Below are 25,488 nucleotides of genomic sequence, written 5' to 3' on the forward strand. Positions count from 1 at the left end.
GCCAAAGATGATACTGATTGCCCCAGACTGGCCCCGCCAGTACTGGTATCCAATACTAAGGAACTTGTCTCAATGCCCAGTTTGGACCTTACCTCAAATACCTCATCTACTGTCCCAGCAAAACAATCAGATCCTGCACAGCCAACTCAGGACTTTAAACCTGGCAGCATGGCGGATAATGTAGTCATACAAAACACACCTCTCAGTAAAGCTGTGTTGGATGTCATTTTGGAAGCCAGAAGGCCTAGTACTAGAAAATCTTATGCTGGAAAATGGAAGAGATTCTGTGCTTGAAACCAGGCACAAGGAACTACAGCTGTGCCAAATATTCCTCAGATTTTGCAATACTTAACTCAGATGCTAAGGCCTATCTTTTTCATCTATTAAAATTCATGCCTCTGCCATTTCGGCTCATTACAATACAGAGCCACCAATCTTTTCTCATCCCTTATTAAAGCAGTACCTCAGAGGAGCCAAAAATTGAAGGCCTCCAAGGAGATCACTAATGCCTGCATAGGACCTCAACTAACCCTGCCTCCTTTTGAGCCAGCTGCTACTGCTGATATAAAGTTTTTGTCTTGGAAAACAGCTCTGCTCCTAGCAATAACTTCTGCAAGACAAGTTTCAGAGCTATAGGCACTCATGGCTGTAGAACCTTTTATCATTTTTTATCCAGACAGGGTCTCCCTGAGGACAAACCCAACATTTATGCCTAAGGTGGTGTCCAGTATGGCTCATAACCAAACTATTCATCTGCCAACTTTTTATCCAAATCCACAGAACAAGGGGGAGAGAATTCTGCATTCTTTGGACGTACACAGCTTAGATTCTACTTGGACAGAACCAAAGTTTTCAGAAAGGCAGAGCAATTACTAGTGAGATATGCTGCAGGATCACAAGGAAAGGCTATCTCAAAGCAGACTATTTCAAAGTGGATAGGCCACTGCATTCGTTTCTGCTATTTACACCATGGCAAGCCAGTGCCTAAGGGCATTAGGCCACATTCAGCCAGAGCTGCAGCCCTTCACTAGCCTTTCTCAGGGGAGTACCAACCAAGGACATTTTAGAGGCTGCTACTTGGAGTTCAGTGCACATCTTTACAAAGCACTGTCATCTGCCACTCTACTCTAAATCCAGGGCAGGCTTTGCCACTGCAGTTCTGCAGGGCTTCATAGCCGCTCCTAATGCTGTTTAGCTCCAGCCTCCCAATTATAGCTGTGGGACTCTATCCAAATGTAATGACTGCAACAGTGAAACACGAAGAACATAGTACAGTTGTGTACAATTACCATAAATGTAGATGTTCGAGTGTATTCACTGTTGCAGTCCAGGTTACCCACCCGCCATCCTCCTTTTCTTCTGATGGAACCTATCTTTCCTTCTCTGATTTATATAACCTGTGTGCTGTATTTGCTTGTAGATGAAGGTAAAGTTTATATTGGTGCATGTCATTTTGTGTATATATATATATATATGTATATATATATCTATATATACACATTTTGGCTACCCTTTTAGGGGGCACCTGACATCTGGGGCAAGAAAAACTAAAGAAAATGGCGTTGGCTGCTTCTTTTATACCCCTGACGACCTGACGGCAGCCTGCCAGCAGGATTACCCAAATGTAATGACTGCAACAGTGAATACACTCGAACATCTATATTTATGGTCAGTGTACACAACTGTACTTTTCCTTTGCATTGAACTGCTTGCCCTCTTAGAAAGAAGAAGTGTAGCAGGAATACTAAATGCAAAATCAATGCTGTACCACTTGCCCCTGTCCTGGGTCCTTGGGCTCTCATAAGTAATCCTCACCTTGGTAGCCAGGTTGTCTGGCATATTGAGTCCATTGATTGGGTAAGTCCATTCTGAGGTTCTACAGTAAAGCTATTTGAATCCCTGCTTGGATGGTGGTTTCTTCTTTCTTCCACCTCCCTACACACACACACACACACACACACACACACACACACACACACACACACACACACACACAGTTGCGTGCGTACTTCCTATTCTTCATCTATTCTCATACTGTGGATCTAGTGAATAGGTCCAAACTCTCTCACCCTGTGGGTGGAAGGATGATGCTTTTCTCCTTGGAAAGGGGAGACTGCCTCCATTTCCATAACCTGGGACTTCAGCATCGGTTCCTTCACTTGGAGACTGCCTAGCCTTTGGGGATTTTGGACTTCCCTCTCCCTGTGGGAGGGGATTATATTCCCACATGAGTGAGAAGCCCTTGTATGACTTCAGTCTGTGTGCTGTCCAAGGTTGTTGTTAATATGTTCATTTACGACCTACAGGCGCAGGGTGATATTTCCCTAGAGCTTTTTAATTTTTTAACAGAATCAACCCCAGTAATTCCAATAATTTATGGAATACCTAAATTGCATAAATTCCTGACAGTACCACCAATGAGACCTATAGTGTCTGGAAGGGGTTGGTCAATGGAACCACTTTCGCTATTCATTCAAGAAAATCTGAGTAAATATTTAAAGCTATGCCCTAGTTACATAAAAGATACAGGTGACTTTTTAAAAAAAATACATCAATGGTATAATAATAATAAGAATAGTGAGTTTATCATGGTAACTGTGGACATAGCTTCTCTTTTTACTGTTGTACCTAATGATTATGGAATTAATACAGTCCATGAATTTTTATGCACTAACTCAAGTATGAGAGGGAGAGATATTGAAGTTATATGTAGCGCAATAGAAACTGTAATAGAAAAGAATATTTTTTTATTTAATAAGCAACCTTATTTACAACTATCAGATGTAGCCATGGGCCCTCCCATGGCAAATACATACGCCAATATTGTGCTCAATCAATGGGAGATGCAATACATTTTCAATGAAGATAATAGATATAAGAATAATGTACTTTTGTTTTCTCCTATGGCAGGGTGATGAACGAGAATTGGATAATTTTGTTCTTTACTTAAATAGCACAACTAATTTTTTAAAGTTTTCAATTAATTTATCTAGAACTAAGATATCCTTCCTGGATGTTGAATTATATAAGGGTAGTAATGATAACCTGGAAACGTGTTTTTAAGAAAAATGTACAAGTGAATAGGTATACACATGCAAAGAGCATGCATGCACGTCAAATATTCAACGGAATTGTTAAACGTCAATTGTTAAGAATTAGCAGACTTAATACAGAGGTAGACAAATGTCAGGAACACATGGATCTCATCTGTCATGAATTTCAAACTAGAGGCTATAATATGAGGCATATTAATGAAATAAGGGAGAATGTTTTGAATAATAGGAACACTTACGCATCTTCTTTCTTTACTGAACGCATAACTCCAGAAGCTGTGAGTAATGGCTCAGATAATATGCTGAGATATATAACTACATATAATAACATGACAAAAGATGTTGAATTAATAATTAAAAATAATTGGTGCATCCTAATGGCTCATCCTGAACTAAGTAAAATATTAGGATGTTTGCCTAGGTTTGCATATAAGAATATGCATAACTTAAAGAAAAGGTTATGCTGTAAAGATTTTGAGACTAATTGTCTACAAGTAACACCACATAGTTTTGGTACAATACCCTGTCATGCTTGTAGTTGTATATAAATCTGCACAAATAAAATATTTGAACATCCAGTAAATAAAACTAAATATGAAATGAAATGTCAGGCAACATGCAGAAGCGTTATGGTTATCTACCTGGCTACGTGCACACAGTGCACAAGTTTTTATGTGGGTAAATGTTCTAGAGCTTTGAAAGAGCGTATAATTGAACACAAGTCTGAAATGAGAAGAAATATACCTTCAAATGCCTTAGTACAACATAGAACAGAGAGAGATGTAACACATAATTTTAAATTTAAAGTTCTAGAAATAGTGAACAAGAGTTTGAGATTAGGAGATATAATTAATAGGTTAGACATTGCTGAGTACAAATGGATTACAGGACTGCATGCAGACAAAAAACAGGTTTAAATAGTATGATTACTATTAAACCCATACTAGAATTTAGACAAAAACAGTACCATTAAACCTTAAAAATATAAATTGATACTTAACATTTCAATTTATGGTTCTTACATTTTTGATAATATTTATTTATTTGTTTATGCACAACTTCATTTTTCATTATTTAAAGCCTGTGTTTTTAAATTTTAATTGATGTGTTTTTTAATTGTACTCTTATAGGTCGGCTGTGTCATATGGTTCTGATAGTTTTGTGTATATATATATATATATATATATATATATATATATATATATATATATATACAAAACTATGTGTGTGTGTGTGTATGTGTATGTTAAGCTTATTTATTGTTTCATTAGCACTGAAGAAGGGTTATTCCCGAAAGCTTTGTTTATTAAAGTGAGTTTTTTCTTATTCACGTTGTTCTTTGGATAGTCAAGTTGGTGAATATAGAAGAGTAAGACCTTTAGGTAGAAGTTTTGTCTTGAATCTTCTATGTTGCCTGCCTGGAAAGACTTCTGGTTTGACCACAGGCCCTTGCTTTTTGGTAGCTATTCCTTCCCCTGGGGAGCATTAGCTGCATATAGGCATTCAACCTGTGTATGTATTTGGCTCTTTGAATATTATTGATGTGTGCTTTTCATCTGCTTCTCTTGCATGCAAACCCCTTTATTGCAGGCAGGTGACTTGGGTATGGGGTATGCTGCTGTCGTCCACATTTTTGACTGTGTGTTCTGAGTGCAAGGCGGTGTCTCAGGTATGGCAGAGTCCATTAATTTTTTGAGCTTTCCTTTCTTCCTAATGTAGCTTCCATCCCTTCTTTGGGGTGGGGGTGGGGACTAGCTCCATTGTTTGATTCATCCTGTCTTAGAATCCACTGATCATCATCATCTTCTTTGGCACCTGTCTGCTCTTAGCTTGGAAGTTGATTATTTGCTTTGAAACTTGGTGGGGGTACTGGGCAATGTTTCTTTGGTTTCCTCTACCCCTGGCTGCAGAACATTCTCAAGATGTATGGGTTTTTGGGGTTTTGTAGCCAGCGTATTTGGATCTTTTCTTTTTCCTTCACGGAGAGGGGCAGCTGTTGAGTCCAGTCAGGTTAGCATTTTGGGAGTGGTACATCTTGGAAGCAAACACAGTTTGCTGTCCTGGAGGCATGCAACTTTTTTCCCCTTTCCTGCTGTGTCAATAGGTTTGAAAGGTAGGTTCTGTAGTCATGTCCTTTCTTTGGCGGTTCCTGTTCCAGAGACTGGCCCATGTTGCTTGTTGACCGCATTGGTATAATTTTATGTTTTATGGCTTTCTTCTATGATGACTGGTGGGACATGAATCACCTTTCCCTTTGAGACTACAAAAATCCTTTTCTCCACTTAGGTTGTGTGCTTCTTTCCTTTGTAGGGCTTAGATCTGTTCTGCTTAGCCAGGACCATTCTCTTCCAGATCCCACTGCTGTTGCAGGCAGGGTCCTTCAGAAGGAGCAGGAGGCACAATTGTGAGAGCCTTTCAATGATGATGGAGTGCTATGGCCCCTGTCTGCCACTCTGCTGGTGCCTTTCGTCATGTTTGAGCCACCTCCCACTAAGTCTGTTCTCCCTTCATAGGCTAGGTGAGGTCCGTTGCCTAGTTTTCAGAGCCTGCCACTTTCTGTCTGTGCCATTAACAAGCAACTTCCTACAAATCAAAAATAAACAACATTTTAAGATTTCAAACACAAGTATATTTAGCCTTGAGACTGTGTACTCTACAGAACTCATGTAATGTTGAAACTGTTCTTCACGCCACTACCCTACACACCTTATTTCTATCCTCTGACTATTTACAGAAGTTATATATGATTTAGGTTGCATAATGTCTGTTTAAAAATCCTGTTGGCTTGTAATATAACTCACTTCATGAAAAATTGATAAATTGCATATATTTCTTGCTAGTAGAAACTCTGTATCCTTTTGTTTGTAACACATTGTTTATTCATATGTAATCAAACCTAAAAATGTTGCTTATTTGTATGTTCCTCATGGAGCTTTTCTCCCCAGGCCTCTGCTGAAAATGGACATGTGTCCAGTCGGACTTTCCTGGTAAGCAAATGTAAAATAATAACAATAAATTAGAGGTATACTGTAATATGCTTGAATTAAAGGGTATTTCAGCAGCTAAGGATGGTAGAGAATGCACTCTTCAGCAGGTGAATAGAAGAGTATTTCTGTCTCATTCAGCAAGATCATTTCATTGATCAACTGGTACATTATAGCGGAATATTGTATCTGCATGTGTATATATTCTTGTATATTAATCCCTCATTATGGCACTGGGCTGAATGCCCAGTGTTTACTACTAAGATGCCATTGGACTAACTGCAGAAGCACAAAGCTCATATATTAGGCTATCCCAGTAAAATTCTATGCTTCTATATTAGTAGCCTAGGAATGGATATGTGCACTAGAGCGAGACTTCTGAAGCAAACTCTGGGTGTAGCCATACCTTTGCTGGAGTGAGCTTTGACTACAGTATTTGCATTATGGGTAGTAGGTCATATTAATAGCAAAATAAAGTCCATTTAACAGTCCACTTCAAAGATGCCTGCTGGACAGCAAACTATTCATCTCTTCTTGGTACAGAATTAGCTGGAGCTCATCCATCTTACTAAACTGATGCACCCACCTCAAGTAGCATCCAAGCTGCCAGTGCACTGCAAGACTGTAAATGGCCCTTTCTTCCCAGATTGCAGTTTCCACAAAGGAAATTGCCAGAAGAATGGACTGATTTAGGAGCAGTTCTGAAACTGCCTTTATAAGAAATGTGGCATCATCCTGAGGAACGTCCTCATCTCGGTTTCCTACATGTAAGGGCCTGAAGCTCAGGTCTTACATTCAACAGTAATGGCTATTGACAAAAGCATTTTACAAGAAATTAAGTTCAGTGCTCCTGACCTAACACTTTTGACTTGGTATGCAGGCAGGCTTTTCTGCCAGAAATGTCTGGTCTCTCAGAGGGGAGAGGTTCTTGAAGGAAGGACTGGACTGCAGCATTCCTTTAAGCAACTGCTTGATCATCTGGTGCTGGACCACAGTCCCGCCCTTCCTGATGCCATGGTATTTAGAAATAGCTGATACATGTATCTCCTCTTGATCAGACAGTCATCTGATACAGGTGTTGACCTTCTACAAACTTAAATACTTGGACAGTACAGGATACAACCCCTCCCACATTTTGAACCTTTACCACTTTAAATTGTGAGGTTGTTGAGTGAAAAGCTTCCTTATTAGCCTCAGTAATCACTGACACCCCGACAGGCAAATTAGGTAAAATCAAATGATCCTTATCAAGACACAGATCTTGCTTTGGAGTAAGTCTTCTCCCCAACCATGAGATTTGTCTTTGACATGGACTTTGAGAGTTTATTATATTTTTATTTATTATTTACTTTACATTTGTTGACCGGGCTAGTCTAACTGGATACATGTCCATTTTCAGTAGAGGCCCGGGGAGATAAGCTCCAAGACAGATAAATGACAATCTTAGTAATCAATATACAAAATAAGACTAAATAAAAATATTCATAGTAAACAAGCAGATTCCAGGTACAAGAAGAGGAAAATAAAAGAAAAAAAGACGACTAAATAGCAGCATTCATTGTAAACAATGCATATTACAGGTTACAACATAAAATTCTGTGAGGACAAAAACAACTTACATATAGTGCAAGAATGCTTATACTATACAATATGTAGGTATAATACATAAAAAGAAAGACTAAGGTCAAAAAAGAAGACAGGTTAATTATATACAAATAAAAAAATAAAAATATTCTTCAGTAGGAAGTATTTAGAGAAACTGGACACAGTGTAGTTTAGGAGGAAATCTATATTTATAGGTAAAAGAATATGTACTAGTTTATGAGTAGTCTGGGATAGGCAGAGCTCAGTTTAATCAGCTGGATAGATGCCTAGTCAGGTTTAGTACAGGGGCACAACCAGTGTGTTCTAAGGTAGAGTTTCAGTCTGTTTTTGAAGTGTGATAGAGAGGGAAGAGAGGAAAGGTCACTGGGGAGAAGATTCCAGGTTTTTCCAACAACATTAGAGAAGAGAGATTCACCAGCCTTTTTGTTAGGTTTAGAGGTATGTAGAAGATTTTTGTGTGAGGAACGTACTGATTTCAGATTTGTATATGGAGGGATGAAGGTAGATAGAATAGGAGTACTGGAAGGTTTATAAAGAGTTTTATGGGCAATGGTTAGTTGATGGAATTTAATCACATTTTGTAGTTCAAGCCATCGAAGCTGCTTTATATTTATGCAGTGGTGGGTTCTGTAAGGGTTTCCTGTTGCAAATCTAGCGATGTTATTGTAGGAGGTTTCCAGTTTGCTGAGGTTATTTTTAGAAAGGTTAGTAAAAATAGGTGAGGCATAGGAGGAGCAAAGAGATTAGATGAGTGTGAGCTATGGTTGTTCTAGCTGTGGGGGAAAGGTAAGGTTTAATCCCATAGAGGGAGCCAAGTTTTTTGTTGACAGTTTTTATTGTATTGTTGATATGGATGTCAAAGTTCAGATTGTTATCAATGGTGATACCCAATAGTTTGGTGGTTGGGTCAGGTGATATAATGGTACCATTAGTGGATGTAACTGAGAAATCTAGTGGGGAGGACGAGTCGGATTAAAGAGGAGGAGTTTAGTTTTTTGGGGGTTCAAAATAAGGCAACGCTGTGTAAACCATTGTTCAACTGTGTTAAATGCCCTCTTGGTAAGAGAGAGAAGTTCAGATGTGGATTTGGCTGAGCATATAAGTGTGGAGTCATCAGCATATTGTATGCATGTGCCTTGGGGGATGGCTAGATGAAGGTCATTAATAAATATTGAGAAGATGAGAGGTCCTAGTATGGACCCTTGAGGGACACCTAGGGTAACTGGTTGGAGGGTAGAAAGAGTCTTATGCCAAATTACTGCCTGTTGTCTTTTATCTAGGTAGGACTGGAACCATTTCGTGGAAGGTGCATCTAATGATAGGGATTTGAGTATGTTGATGAGAATCTGATGATTGACCATGTCAAATGCTTTGGACAGGTCAATGAATAGTGCTAAAGAAAGGTTATTAAGGTTACATTTTTTGTTTATGCAATCTGTAAAGGAAAGGAGGGCAGTGGTAGTGCTGTGCCAGGGTCTGAAACCATGTTGACAGCTGGAAAGTAAGTTATTTTGGGTTAAGTGGTCAAGTAATTGCCTATGGATACATTTCTCCATTATCTTTGCCAATGGTGAAAGAAGGGCAATAGGGCAGTAGTTGGAGAGCTCATTGGAGTGTCCGCCTTTATGGAGGGGGATAATAGAGACTTTCCATAAGCTAGGTATGTGACCATCGGTAATAGTCCTATTGATCAGAATGGAAATAGGATAAGCTATAGCTTTGGCTGATAGCTGTAGAAAATCAGCAGGTAGTTGTTCTGCTGAGGGAGAGTATGGTTTTCATTTTTGTATGAGGGTTAGAATTTATGTAGTTGGGACAGGTTGCAAATGAAAAGGAGGGGGTGAGGTAGAGTTATAGGAAGGTAGAGTGAAGCTATTAGGTGATAGCTGACTAGCTAGTGTTTGGATAGTATTAGTAAAGAAGGTATTGAATGTATTGGCTGTATTCATGGGATTAGTATGGTCAGTATTTTGAGGGTTAGGTGTGGTGGATTGACCTGGGTGGAGTAATTGGTTAATGCTAGTCCAGAATTTTTGAGGGATGTTTTGATTAATTTGTTGGAATTGTAGGTAGTAATTTCTTTTATCAGAGAGTATAGCTTTCTTAGTGTCATTTCTTAACTGTCTAAAGGTTTGTTGGTCAACAGGGTGTTTAGTCATTCTCCATTTGGCCCAATGTTTATTTCTAAGGTGCATTTTGTGTTTGGTTACTTTTGAATGCCATGGGGCAGACTTGGTTTTAACTCTAATTAATCTAGTTGGAGCATGTTGGTTGAGAATGGCAAGAAAGTTAGAGTTAAAGTAATCGATGGCTTCTTGTAAAGGGAGGTGTTTTAAGGGAGACCAATTGCAAGCTCTTGGTTCTTTTTCGAATAGCTCAGGGTTAAAGTTCTTTTTGGATCTGATATTTTTGACAGATGTTGGATTGGGAGTATGGGTTTTGTGCCTGATAATATAGGTAAGTGAGTGGTCACTTATATCATCAGGGAGGGTTCCTGAATCATAATTGTGAGGGTGATGGTTTATGAGAATCCAGTCTAATATTCTTGCTTTCTGGTTAGCTTTATTGATCCTGGTGGGGGATGTAATAGTTTGAGAAAAAACATATAGGGTAATGTGGGTTGTAGGGAGGCTGCTACAATAGCAGTTCCAGTCAATGTTTATATCTGCTAGGATTATGGTTTCTTGAGGCAAGTGTTGGGATAGCCAGCAAAGAATATTTTCCATGGTGGCAATGTTATTACCAGGAGAAAGATACATACAGATGATATAGATGAATTTGGCATTGTTAATATGAAGTTTGGAGATGAGAATTTCTGCATTGGAGTCTAGAGGTATTTTGCAGTTGTAGGTGGTTAACTGTAAGCCTGATTTAAATAGAATAGCTACCCCTCCTCCTTTCTTGTCTACTCGGTCGAGTCTTAGTATGTTATATCCAGGTGGAAGGATTTCATTGTCTTTGGTAGCAGGTTTTAACCATGTTTCTGTTAAGCAGAGGATATCAAAGGAATGTACTTCTACTAGAGCTTGGAGTTGAGGTACTTTGTTGTTTATGCTACGTATATTAAGATGGGCTACTTGGAAGGGAGTTAGATGTTTAACTAAGGGAATTAATAGGGTAATGATTTTGGCTGTGGAGAGTACTAGGAGTTCTTGTTGGGCCTGGATTAGGGTGGATGTCTCCATCTTTTATTGAGAGTAGTAATCCTATATAGCTTGGGTTAGGGAATTTGTTGTATAGAAGTCGATTTTTCCTGAGATTAAGTGTGTTATATTTAATATGTAGTATTCTATGATACTTTGCAGGTAGGTAGTTGGGTGAAGATGTTATATTAGCATGGTTAAAGAGGAGTGGAAGGGATAGAGCATTGGTTTCCTTGTTAGGATAGAGATGGTCTAGATGTAGTGGGTATTCATAGGAAGTGAGTAAGTAGGCAAAGATTAGAGGAAGAAGTAGTAGTGTGAATAAAAGTAGGATAAGTAATGAGGTGGGAGGTTTATACATTGTGCCGATTTACTATTGGATATATATAGGTAAAATCTGGAAGTATAAAGGGTGAGGATGGAGAAGTGTGAAGGTTGTGGTAAGATAGAAGGGAGTGTTAAGAGAAGGTAGATGTAAGAGAAGATGAAAAGTGGTAGAGTGTTCTGAGAGTAATAGTAAAAAGGGAGAGGTGTAGCTAGTAATTTCTAGAAGTCATTGGAAGAGGAAGAGGTGTGGTTAAGTAAGTATAAGAGTAGGACCCCTGGGGATGGGTGAGATTTGGGGGTAGGGAGGGGAGCGGAGCGAGCCCACAGGGCGAATGGAGCGTGTTGAGACAGATGCAGTTATAAAAAAACAATCAGCACAACTGACTCCAGAAGGTAAGTTTGAAAAGACAGGTGTGGGAAAAGGGTAGTGAGAATTAAGCCTAGAAGACGTGGGTGTGGACAGTAGAAGTAGAGGGTAAAGTGAGAGGACTAAATAGTAGTTAAGAAATAGCAGGAGAAAATTAATGTAAGTGTCAGGGCATGAGAGACAAGAAAGAGAGAATAGCTGGGGTAAGGGAGCCCCCTAGTGGACAGGTCTGATAATTACAAGGCTGATCAGAGAGGGAGTTAAGAGTACAAACAAGGAAAAGGTTGCTGAACAAAGGGAGTTTTAAAAAGGGGATAAGAAGAGTGTGTATGAGGTACAATGTGGGGGGGGGTAGAGGCTGCTGGCTGTCCTAGCTCAGGACTTTCTCTAATCATGTAGTATAGGTACAATAGTAGAAAGTCTTTCTGGCAGGAATTATTCCACAAACATACTTTGCTGGTGTCCTTTGGAGAGGGATTGTAGGGTGGATTATTCAGTGAGGTGAGCCTCCGATAAGTTGGAGAGGGTCCTTTATGCTACTAAAGACTAGTGCAGGTAGCACAAAATGAGCAGGTAATTTGCTGGTGTCCTTTGGAGAGGGATTGTAGGGTGGATTATTCAGTGAAGTGAGTCTCCGATAAGTTGGAGAGGGGCGTTTATGCTCCTAAAGACTAGTGCAGGTAGCACAAGATGAGCAGGTAATTTGCTGGTGTCCTTTGGAGAGGGAAATTAGGGAGGATTATTCAGTGAGGTGAGCCTCCGATAAGTTGGAGAGGGTCCTTTATGCTCCTAAAGACTAGTGCAGGTAGCACAAGATGAGCAGGTAATTTGCTGGTATCCTTTGGAGAGGGATTGTAGGGTGGATTATTCAGTGAGGTGAGCCTCCGATAAGTTGGAGAGGGTCCTTTATGCTGCTAAAGACTAGTGCAGGTAGCACAAGATGAGCAGGTAATTTGCTGGTATCCTTTGGAGAGGGATTGTAGGGTGGATTATTCAGTCAGGTGGGCCTCCGATAAGTTGGAGTGGGTCCTTTATGCTCCTAAAGACTAGTGCAGGTAGCACAAGATGAGCAGGTAATTTGCTGGTGTCCTTTGGAGAGGGATTGTAGGGTGGATTATTCAGTGAAGTGAGCCTCCGATAAGTTGGAGAGGGTCCTTTATGCTCCTAAAGACTAGTGCAGGTAGCACAAGATAAGCAGGTAACGCATGGGTTAGATACTGGGAGCGGAGCAGACAGCAGCCAGGGTTGATCCTAATTCCTATATCATCATGTCATTTGTCACCAAAAGGTGACTGAAATTGTTTTTGTTTGTTTCTTGGATTTTTTTGATGAGATGTAAAGTCAGCAGTTATATGCTTTGGGAGTGAAGGCATCTGCCACTACTACTCCCTTGCTGTTGAACTAAGCAAAAGAGGACCACATTCTTCCAAGTGACAGGTAGGAAACTCTCTGGAGTGCCAAGTTTTAGAAAGCCCTTTAGAGGCACAAACTCTGAATTTGCAATCCCAGAGGAGGACTGAGGATGCTACTCAGAGCATTTGACACCTTCATAATTTCCACCAGGGTTGTGAACTCATGTGAGAATGATGCCACTATCTGTTATCCATTGCCAGAGAAAAACAGTGCTTTCCTTCATATAGAGTATGTGTTTGTGCTTCTTTACACTAGATGACATGCACAGCATGTGATGGACTAACTGTTTAATCAAACTAGGAGAGGCCTTGATAGCTTCTTCAAAACATATAGGCCCATGAGAATGGTCTCAGTTCTAGCTGGTTGCTGTGGATCCCCCTTTCTAGAGCAATGATCACATTTATTTTACTGGATGGGAATCTAGGTGAGCTGTACAGCCCAAAAGTGAATCATTCATTGATTGTCAGAATCCTTGACAAATGTGGTTGCAGAGCAGAATGACTCACTAGAAGTGTGTTAAGAATTGTCAACCAGTCATGGTCCAGAAGAGAAATGTGAGACACTAAAAGCAAGGTTGTGAACAAATGGTGGCTTTGTAGTCCATGACATCTAACAGTCCGTAAAATGCCTGCATTCTCAGGTTTGTTAATGAAATAATGAAGTCTTGGCACTTATCAAACCTAGGAGGAGTATCAACATCTTTGCCAAGACCCCATATTGGACCTACACATATTCCACCACCACCTTGGTCTGTTGTTCATTTTCAAGGGTTTAAACAGACAAATATTTAACTCCAGCCTGGTTTCATGTTGTATAAGGATAAAGCCCTGATTATAACCTCAAACGGCTAGAGTTCAATTAGATCTTGGGCTTGGAAGGAGGCAAGCAGTGAAGATTGGGAGTAAGTGGTTGACACTATTCCACCCATTGTGTGAGGAAGTTGTGGGTTAAAATTATGCACTGCAGGCATTTGTCAGAGGAAAAGCATTTTGGAATTGGCAGTAGTTTGGAAATGCACGTTGTTCCTGCTTAGTCAAGCAAGTGATCACTTTCATGGGACATGGGCTTCAGTATTCACACCTTCAGGGGAAGTCATGATATTTCCTTATGTCTGTGAGTGCACACACAGCTGTCAAGGGAAATGGTTAGGACATTAACACAAAATCTCTGATTGTTGCTTAGATGAATACCTGCAGTGACCTGCAGTTATCTCTGGAAAAAGATATGTCCAGTTGATTGCAACAGAGTTGATGGTAGGCAGACATGTGAAGAAAAGGATATGCATTTAAATGCCCAACTGCATGGCAGTAAAGGATTTTCACTAAACAAGAGTTAGAGGCTACAGAAGCACCCACAGTAAGGATATTTTCAGGAAGATGCTGGATAGGATTACCATGATCAAGTTACCAAAGTATGGGAGTACAAGAAAGTCTTTCTGTTCAATGCTTTGGCTGCCATGGGCAACATGTTTATGAAAGCCATGGATCCAGACGAAAGCCCAAATGGCAATAGTTTATATTGTAGAAAATCCCTACCCAGGGTGAACCTGAGGAATTTACTTTATGGACGGAAAATACTTGTGTCAAAAGGTATCCCGTTATGTCCAGAAAACCTATACAAAGCACCCTGTGAGGAGCAGATACTTGATCCCCTTTGGATAACCTTCTGAAACTAGATACATCAGATGTCTGAAGTTCTGAAATCCAGAGTAAGAAAGCATCCAACCAAGGACTTTACCGAAAGAAACTAGTGTAGCAGTGAAATCATATTTGTAGGAAGCAGACTAGGGTATAAAATGTGGTCTTAGATATAGATACAGCTGCTAAAACCTACTTATCTCTTGTGGTGGTTCTCCAAGCTGGAATGATTTCATAGAATCCTTATGCCCCCCCCCACACCCACACACACATACACACAAACAGTCCAGGGCCAGGATTACACTGAGGTGGCAGGGTGATCTTGTTAAGCAACTGGCCTGCACCAGAGGGGCAACACCATATGACCCCTGATGGCTTTCCTTGGAAGGTAAGGGGAACTTTTTTTCTTATGATGCTTAATTGTAAAAGCTGGAGAGTGGATTAATCTGGTGTCATTCTAAGGGGATCCAGTATCTGTCTGCTTGGGATGACATGGTCGACAGATCATGATGCTTTGCCACAGATGGCCTGCACCTGTTGCCCCTGGGATTCCGGATACTGGCTAAGGCTCTTGCTGCCCCTATAGTGCCTTTTTAGGCAAGGCTCAAATAACAAATTCACCACCTAACAGGAACGGGCAAGCAAAAACTGAGGGTAATGCTACTCAGTGTTAGAAGTCTAAATCTCAAAATGCACTCACTCGAGCCACTCCTTAAAATGCAGAACATCGATATCAGTGCAGTGATTGAGACCTGGTTCAAGGCTCCAGAGAGCACCCCTGCACTACCAGGCTATAACTCATACCACACTTTTTGGCCATGTAACCTGGACCAAAACGCCAAAGGTGGAGGTGTGTCCATATTCATTAAGGATATCCACACCTCCAGGCTAGTTGCTCAGCATAATGCATCCGAGGTTATCCAAGTGCAACTTACTCTGTGCAAAACTGCAATCCAAATTGTAGCTTGCTACAGATCCCCCACCATGCCCCAGGATTCCCACTACTCTTTTTTTGATGTACTCGAAAATATTAGGGTTCAAGCAAACACCCTATTAATGGGCGACTTCAACTACCCCACCATTAACTGGGAAAACTACTCGTGTACCAACTCCTTAGTTCAACGCTTTCTGGAATTCATTACTCCAATGCCCTGGATTAACTTATCCACACCCCCACCAGGGGCAACATTATCCTAGACCTAGTCATTACCAACATGAGTAACTGGTGTTCCACACCTGAAGTCAACTCCTCGTTGGTCCGATCCGACCATAAGCTAATCACTCTTGATATCCACATCCCGCCCCCACCCCCCATTAAGGAAACCACAATAAAAAATTTCTCCAAAGCCAACTTCATGCTTCTTAAGACAGAAGTGGTGAACTTCATGACACCCGTGCAGATGGACAGTACAGTTACAACTTCTCAATCCTACACAAATACACTCTATAAGCACTTAATGAGTGCATGGATCGTGCTATGCCAAACAGAAACAAGACACTATCCTCCCAAAAAAAGGAAGCCAATCTTGTGGTCCCCTGCCATAAACAAACTGTACAACAAAAGGAAAAAACTGTTGCAAAAGAGAGTAAAATCTCATGAGTGGAGGAGCTCCCTGGTCAGCCTCAGTAAGAAGCTGAGATCCCTTATAAGATCTTCCAAAACTAGCTACGAAACCAAATTGCCACTAATTCTAAGGACAACCACAAAGCATTCTATAGCTGTGTCAAGAATCTCGATGGCAACACCCAGATCTGCTCTGAGTTACAGCACAACGGCACGAAAATTACTGAACCAACTGATATTGCCAACATCCTGGCAGATAAGTTCAGTGCTAACTTTACCCCCGTCACCCCCTAAAGGGCCCATATCTATACAGGAAGAATGCAGAGTCCCTGTAATCACAACTACGCAGGTAAAAGTTGCATTCTCTAAAGCCAAAAACGCAGCATCCATGGGACTGGACAACATCACAGGCTGCATTTTACATGAACTTCAGAACGAACTGGCTCCCCACTTAAGCACCATGTCCAATAATAGCCTCACATCAGGCTTTGTGCTCACTGAATGGCGCACAGCAACAGTTATCCCACTCCACAAAGGGGGAGGCACCACTGATCCAGGGAACTATCGACCTATTAGCCTGATGAGCCTGGTCTGTAAGGCCATGGAACGTATCATCATGGAACTCATAAACAAAGACATTGGTAGCCTCCAAACTCTGGATCCCACCCAGTTCGGGTTTGTGAAATGCAGATCATGCCTCCTGAACCTGATCGATTTCTTTGAGGCAGTCACCAAAGCCGCAGATGAGGGTAAGGTGATTCACACAGCCTGTCTTGACCTCGCCAAGGCTTTAGACACCATCCCCCATTCCGGAATTATAGTTAAAACTCACTAAACTAGGTATAAATCCCTACGTCACAAGATCAGTTGCCCACTGGCTCACTGACAGAACCCACACTGTAAAAGTTGCAGACTCCAAATCTGACCTCAAAGCAGTGACAAGTGGAGTACCACAGGGTTCCGTCCTGAGACCTGTCCTGTTTGGTATCTACTTCTCTGAAGTACAGGCTAACACAGAAGGCCGGCTAACGAAGGTCACAGATGACTGCAAACTAGGAGCTGAAGTCAAGTCCCCAAATGATGTGGACATCCTACAGAAGGGCTTCGCTGAGACAGATGCCTGGTGTCAGAGCCATGGCCTCAAGCTCAGTGCGAAAAAGTGCAGTGTCATCCCCTTTGGTAAAAACTCTGTGCCCATGAACTACCACATAGGCAGCAATCGACTTAATACCGAATGTGTGATAAAAGACCTTGGGACTCTCCTTTGATGGTCACATTGCCATAGTAGTCAGGAAGTCCTTCTATGTGGCACACCTCATCATAAAAGGGTTCTCATCCAGGAAGAAAGAAGTCATTGTTCCACTCTACTCGACACTCATTAGACCCATTATAGAGTACAATACCCCTTTTGGAATGTACCTCACAAGACATCTGCAGCAGCTAGAAAGGCCACAGAATTATCTCACAAAGAGGATTACTGGCCTCAAACAAATGCCCTACACTGACCTCCTCAAAAAACTCCAGCTTTACTCCATAGCATATCACCTACTCCGAGGTGATCTCTGCTTAACATATAAAGCAGTGTCAAACCCAGAGCTGTTGGACATGCTACACCTAAAGAAATCCCAATCCCTCCGAGCTACACGCTCTAGTGACCTAAACCCTGTCTCCACAATAAACAGAACATGCTGGAGGGATAGAGTCCTGTCCCAGAGACTTCTCATACTCTGGAACAGGCTACCCATCTATGTCAAGCAAAGTTCTTTATCTTCAAGAAAAATATTGAGTGGATGGGAAATAGGAAATACACCCCGGGAATCACTTCTGTGTCTCTGCTTGACAGTGGCACAGGAAAATAACTTTCTCGGGTGGCGTAAGCCAGAGGAATCTTGTTGGCTAGGCTTACGTAGGCCCTTGGGCCGATAGCCTAGTACCTACCTATGAACCTATAAAGGCTCTCCTGCTGTAAAAGAATTCGTCTGTTACGCCTGATGTAGACTAGTTAAGAAAAATCTACCCCATGAAGTAGTCATGCTTGATTTTGTTTATAGTTCCTGCTTCAAAGATGACAACCTTAGCCTACAACCCCGAGGTGCTGGCCCTAGCAAAAGCATTAGTAAAGTAAGAATTACAGAGTAAAACTGAATCTGTTCTATGCAGGTGGGTGAAATCCTTACTATAAACCAGGTTCGATTAGTAGTCCAGGCGGTGAAGGAAACATGTAGACATGGTGAAGGTGAATAGCTAATGCCAGCTTACCCATCTTAGGGGAGAGGAGGTAGTCTGGTCTGGTGTGATGACTTTTGTGTTGAAGCAGGAGTTTGGCATGCAGCATATCTATCATGCTTTGGACTGACACATTTGCCTTAATTGTAGAAGGGTATGTGCAGAAGCATAAATGGTGCCATAGAGTAGGAGGATGGAGAAGCCTGTCTCATGTGAGTGCACATGTATATCAGCCATCTATTAATGAAACTTAAGTACAAAAACAAAAAAAAAGAACAATGGCTTGCCCACATGACAATCTCCTGTTTTCAGATCTTACCCCATTAGTAGGTGAGATTGGAAGAAGAGGAACAGTATTTACTAACGCAGCTGCCTGAATGCTGGCTTGAGGAATTTTTTTTTTTTTGGGGGGGGGTCTTTTGATGTGATGCACTCAGTCTGTACAGAAAACACAGCTCTAGTCAGTATGTAGAATAATAGTGCACCAGTAGTCGTAGTATAATTTTAGCAGTTATTCTTTCTTGTGAAGGAAACACTGCTTTAAATAATTCTGTTTGGATGTTCTTCGTGTTTCACTGTTGCAGTCATTGCATTTGGGTAATCTGCTGGCAGGTTGGCCTCAGTCGGCCTGAATTCTAAAGTCTTGGGTCCTGCGTCGGTTGCTGTCTTCTCTTCCATGACGTCAGGTCATCAGGGGTATAAAACATGCAGCTGACGCCATTTTCTTTAGTCTTTCTTGCTGCACGGTGCCCGAAGCAGAAGCATTTCGCAAGTGCCGGTCCACTGACTACTGAAATATTCGAGTTTGAGTTTCAGAACCAAAGTCTTCACTAAAGCTTTCCATGCTCCTTACCGATGTCAGAAAGAGTTAATAATTGTATTACTTGTGGGAAGCAAATACCTCATAAGGATTTCCATTTATACTGTATTCCATGCCTAGGCCCTGATCACAACTTGCCTGGCTGACGGTTTTGTGCTAGATTTAACCAACACACTATTAAGTGTCTGTATATTTTTGCATCAAAGTATTTTGGAAACAGATTTAACTACCCAGAAATGTCGTTGGATGGCAATTCGACTACCGGAGTACATAAAAACACAAAGAAAAGGACAGAGAATGCCGGTACTCAGTGAGGTACTTTCACAGCCTCTGATACCTGCTACCTTCAAGTCGCAGGCCTCTACCGACATCCACGTGGAGTCCGGCATGCCACAACATACTCAAGGTATTGGACCGACGGATGTGTCTCCCTCGGATGGGTCCAGAGCCGCTGAGCAGGCACCGGCTTCTGAGGTGTATTCAGACCTCAACATTTGTATATCAAACCATCGACAGCTGCAAAACCAAAGATAAAAGCAACTTCTAAAACTAAAAAACCGAAGCACGAGCCACGTGCACAGGCCTCTATGCCTAAAAAACAGATGATCAAAATGGCTGAAGACCCCATTACCTTGATCAGGGGTGCCCATCCCCCTCCAGATAAGAGGCCTAGGCAAGACACTGATTATGAATCTTCAGATCAAGTTTCTATTTCTTCTGATTCCTCTTCTGATCAGGAATTATCTATTCCTCTCTATGAGGATTCTGATGCAGAGGAGTCTATACCATCTGCATCTCCTCCTGAGGATTATTCATTTGGAGAAACCTTGCATACTTTGAGGGAGCATTTTCACTGGGAGGGTCAAGACTTCTCAGAATCAAAAAAAGAGGCTCAGGGATTTCCTCCTTCTCCCTCAGCACAGGTCTTTAGCCATTCCCCCTGTTTTAGACATTGTGGATGATGTGTTTTCGGAGTCAAGCTTGACCCCTGACTCCTTACCTCCGGCTCCCAGTAAGCCTGACAGATATTACAGGGTCCCTGACTCACATAAATTATTTAGAAACCCTGCTGCTGATCTTGAAACTATTTCACAGGGTCCAAAGGGAGTTAAGGCTTCAACAGCAAAAAATCCTACCCCCTCTGACAGATATTCAAGGCACTGGACAGATGGGGAAAAAAGGTTTATACATCTGCAGCCTTGGCAATCAGGGCCTTACACTGTCAATTTCATATGCTTAAGTGCCAACAACATGTTATGGGATTGCTGAAACAGAAAATGATGATTTCAGAATGTGCAGAAAATAAAAAATTGCAGGAATTATTGCATGCAGCTGAACAGGTTGGAAAGCATACTTTGCAGTGTGGTTTTGATTCCTTAGAGGCTTCCTGCAGGGCCACAGTTACTGGATATGTGGTTAGGAGGCATGCCTTGTTAAAGGAACAGAATTTGCCTGATCATGTTAAAGCTAAATTGCTAGATGCTCCTTTACGGCATGATTCTCTGTTTGGTGTTAAGGCAGAAGAGGTTTTAAAGAAAATGGAAGACAAAGCTAAGTCTATGCAAACTGTTACAGACTTCTTACAAGTGTGGCCACCTAGATTCAGTAGACACTGGCCTACAAAAAATGGTCCTTTCCTGTGTGAGACAGAGCTCAAAGGGGCAAATCCAGACGCCCTAAGGGTTCCAGATACCAGGCGCAAGATTCATACAGGTCAAAGCAATGGTGTGCTTCTACCTCCAAATCTGGAGGAGATAAAGCGCAAACCTACAGAAAACAATCCCAGTGACTTCCCTCTACCTACACCAAGCACTTATCTTTTGGCAGCACCCATAGGGGGAAAGTTAGCACTTTTTGCTCAAAATTGGCAGTTAATAACCCAGGACAAGTGGGTACTAAACATCGTATCACAGGGATACAGATTCCATTTCCACACTCTGCCAATGGCAAATGGTTGGCCAGATCTTCAAAAAAAATCAGTGGGCAGAGGCACAGAAACAGGTTACATCTATCATGGATATGGGGGCCATTCAGCCAGTACCAGAACAGGAAAAAGGGCAAGGTTTTTACTGAAGACTGTTCTTGGTACCCAGAAAGGACAAGGCCTGACGGCCAATACTAGATTTATCGATTTTGAACACATACCTGGACATTCCAAAATTCAAGATGCTGACTTTGCAGCAGCTTCTGCCTATGCTGGGCAAGAATGATTGGCTGGTGACATTGCACCTAAAAGAGGCATACCTGCATGTCTCAATAAGACAATCGTGCAGAAGATACCTCAGATTCAAGGCTGGCTTAATGCATTACCAATTTTCTGCTACTGCGCCCAGGGTCTTTACAAAGTGCCTGGCACCAGTAATTGCATTTTGCAGACAAAGGAGTATACAAATATATCCTTACTTAGACGACTGTCTCATTCAAGCAGAGAACAAAGACATTCTTCTTAGACACCTGGCGTTTGTGAAAAGGCTTATAACATGCCTAGGGTACTCAATAAACTAAAAGAAATCTCAACTGGTACCCGCTCAAAAGATAACATTCCTGGGTGCAAGCTTGAATACAACTACCCAGATGGCTTACCTCACGCCAGATGAGCAAAGGCAACTGACTACTTACTTCAAACTGATGGCAACAAAGACCCATTTATCTGCAAGACAAATTCTGCAGGCTTTGGGCTTCATGGCATCCTGCATCCTACTGATATGCAAGACTGCATATGAGGAAACTTCAGTGGTACCTGAAAAGTTTATGGAGTCAACATTCTCACAGTCTAGAAGCAATGATTCCTCTCATTCCCTGCCTACAACAGGAGTTTCTATGGTGGGCAAAGGCATGTCACCAAAACATGGGACGGGCCTTCACTCTCCCCCCTGCCAGCCAAACCTTAACGACAGACGCATCGGATTATGCCTGGGGGACCCACATGGCAGGAAGATGCATTCAGGGCATATAGACCCCAAAACAAATGCATCTGCATATCAACCAGAAAGAGATGCTAGCAGTTCAAAATGCCCTAACAGCATTCATGGACTTACTTCATCCAGGACAACTACTGATAAAGACGGACAACACCACAATCATGTGGTATATAAACAAACAAGGGGGCACACACTCATACCCCCTTTGCAGATTAGCCATGGCACTGTGGGGATACAGCTTTGATCTACCAAATACATATTCAAGCTCAATTCCTGCCAGGAAAACAAAATACACTGGTAGACGATTTAAGTAAAAACCTTATGGATCCTCACGAATGGAAACTAAATCCACAAGTTTTCAACATGATAACAGAGAAATGGGGGAGCCCAGACATAGATCTGTTTGCCTTTCCTCAAAATTATCAATTGAAAAGATTCTGCACAAGGACTTATCACACACAAGCATGGAAAGTGGACGCCCTATCCTTCAGTTGGAAAAAACTGTCAGTTTTACGCCTTTCCTCCTCTGCCTCTTCTCCCAAAGGTCTTCTTAAAAGTCAGACAAGAGAAACCAAAGAGGGTACTTATTGGCCCGGACTGGCCTCGCCAGTACTGCTACCCAATCCTAAGGAACTTGTCTCAATACCCAGCTTCGACCTTACCTCAAAGACCTCGACTACTGTCCCAGCAAAACAATCCTATCCTGCACAATCAACTACAGACATTGAACCTGGCAGCATGGCTGATCATGTAGCTGTACAAACAACACCTCTCATTAAAGCTGTGATGGATGTCATTTTGGAAGCCAGAAGGCCTAGTACTAGAAAATCTTATGCTGACAAATGGAAGAGATTCTGTGCTTGGAATCTAGCACAAGGAACAGATACAGAAGAACCAAATATTCCTCAGAGATTAACAATACTTAACTGAGATGCTTGACAAAGGCCTATCTTTCTCATCAATCAAAATCCATGCCTCTGCCATTTCGGCTCATTACAATGCAGAGCCACCAATCTTTTTTCATCCTTTACTAAAGCAGTATCTCAGAGGAGCCAAAAATTTAAGGACTCCTAGAAGATCACCATTACCTGCATGTGACCTCATTTATGTGTTTGAAAAGCTCACCCTGCCTCTATCTGAACCAGCTGCTACCGCTGATATAAAGTTTTTATCATGGAAAACAGCTCTGCTACTAGCAATTACTTCAGCAAGAAGAGTTTCAGAGCTACAGGCCCTCATGGCTGTAGAGCCTTTTATCATATTTTACCCAGACATGGTGTCTCTGAGAACAAATCTGAATTTTATGCCTAAGGTGGTTTCCAGAGTGGCTCTTAACCAAACTATTCATCTGCCAACTTTTTATCCAAATCCGCAGAACAAGGGGGTGAGAATTCTGCATTCCTTGGACGTACACAGACAGCTAAGATTCTGCTTGAGCAGGACTAAAGCACTAAGAAAAACTGAGCAATTACTAGTGGCATATGCTGCAGGATCAGAAGGAAAGGCTATTTCAAAGCAGACAATTTCAAAGTGGATAAGCAACTGCATCCGTTTCTGTTACTTACACCATGGAAAACCTGTGCCCAAGGGCATTAGGTCTCATTCCACCAGAGCTGCAGCTACTTCAGCAGCCTTTCTCAGAGGAGTACCAACCAAAGACATTCTAGAGGCTGCTACTTGGAGTTCTGTTCACACCTTCACAAAGCATTATCATTTGCCTCTCAAGTCCAGGGCAGGCTTTGCCACTGCAGTGCTGCAGGGCCTTATAGTCGCACCTAATGCTGTTTGGCTCCAGCCTCCCAACCATAGCTTTGGGACTCTACCCAAATGTAATGACTGCAACAGTGAAACACGAAGAACACATAGTACAGTTGTGTACACTTACCATAAATGTAGATGTTCAAGTGTATTCACTGTTGCAGTCCAGGTTACCCTCCTGCCATCCCCCTGTCATTCTGGAGTTTATCTTTCCTTCTCTGTCTTCTACAACCTATGTGATGTATTTGCTTGTAGATGAAGGTAATGTTTACATTGATGCATGTATATACATATATATTTTTGCTACCTTTTTTGGGGCACGAAAAACTAAAGAAAATGGCGTCGGCTGCATGTTTTATACCCCCTGACGACCTGACATCATGGAAGAGAAGACAGCAACTGACGCAGGACCCAAAACTTTGGAATTCAGGCTGACTGAGGGCAACCTGCCAGCAGATTACCCAAATGTAATGACTGCAAAAGTGAATACACTCGAACATCTACATTTATGTTAAGTATACACAACTGTACTTTATCTGGAGTTTTCCTCTAAAAATACATGAATAAACTTTCAAGCAGAAAAGTAACTGAACCTCATTATTTTAACTGTGTTAATAAGATATGCTTTTGATTTTTTTAGGCAGTCTCTATCACAGGAAAAGAAGTCTTCAGTTTCAAGATGACTAATTTTGTGGATGCTACTGAAGGCATTGACTATGTTGACATGAACAAAGTAGACAGCTGTGTTTCGCTAACAGTGGGCTGCATACAAATCATCTTTGTTAACAAGTTTATTGCATCTATTTTGGTAAGTTGTAATATGGTATTGAGGAGAGTAAATTTATTCTTGAATCATTTGTTTAAAATGTCTGAGTAGTTTTGCAGTTAAATGATTTGCTTGAAGGACAGGTTTCAGTCTGGAGTGGACAAGCTTAACGTGTAATTCTCTTTTCTGCTGCATACCAGAAAGTGCAGTGGATATTTACTTCAAGGACATCTGTTATTTAGAATTGTAGTGTGTGTGTGTGTGTCTGTGTGTGTGTGTGTGTGTGTGTCTGTGTGTGTGTGTCTGTGTGTGTGTGTGTGTGTGTGTGTGTGTGTGTGTGTTTCTATTTATATATATATATATATATATATATATATATATATATATATATATATAAAACACACACACACACACACACACACACACAGGAAAGAGAGGGGTCAAATTGACACATTGTAGTAATTCAGGGCTGTATTATGAGAAATGTATTGTATCCATTCAAAGGGTTATTTGTGTCCCATGGCTGTTACACATTGTGAAAATGCGCACTGCAGAAAAATCTCAGCCTTGCATAGCTTGAATAGGATCACAGGCCCAGTCAAGGGTAGCATATCATCTTAAGGCAGTCATGTTATGGAAATCAAAAAAGTAGGTGAACATGGTGGGTCTTGGAATGGCAGATAATTGATCAACTTGTTAAAAATTCTTCCAGCGAGAAAAAAAGGAGTAGCAAAAAAAGATGATGTAAGGTTTTGTTAATGGATTAATTTAGTTACTGGCCAGAATTGCAGTGTTGGGCTTTAGAAATAATGGAATTAGAAAAACTAAGGGAAAGTAGAGGAAAAACAGATAAGTAAAAGTTTTCGTTGAGAGTGTTCTCATGATTGATCATCAGGAAGCAGGT

General features: G+C 41.4%; 1 protein-coding gene across 2 annotated transcripts in view; it reads left to right on the top strand.

Moving 5' to 3' along the window:
* Positions 1-25,488, top strand: part of VPS13A (vacuolar protein sorting 13 homolog A) — a 4,910,496-nt gene that overhangs the window by 2,571,049 nt on the left and 2,313,959 nt on the right. For both annotated transcript variants that reach the window (XM_044060868.1, XM_044060869.1), the window contains exon 32: positions 24,459-24,626. In XM_044060868.1, the coding sequence (XP_043916803.1) occupies positions 24,459-24,626 (168 nt within the window). The remainder of the gene's footprint in view (positions 1-24,458; positions 24,627-25,488) is intronic.

The sequence above is a fragment of the Protopterus annectens genome, chromosome 2.part0 (assembly GCF_019279795.1).
Source record: "Protopterus annectens isolate FY-2018-M chromosome 2.part0, PAN1.0, whole genome shotgun sequence".
NCBI lineage: Eukaryota > Metazoa > Chordata > Ceratodontiformes > Protopteridae > Protopterus > Protopterus annectens.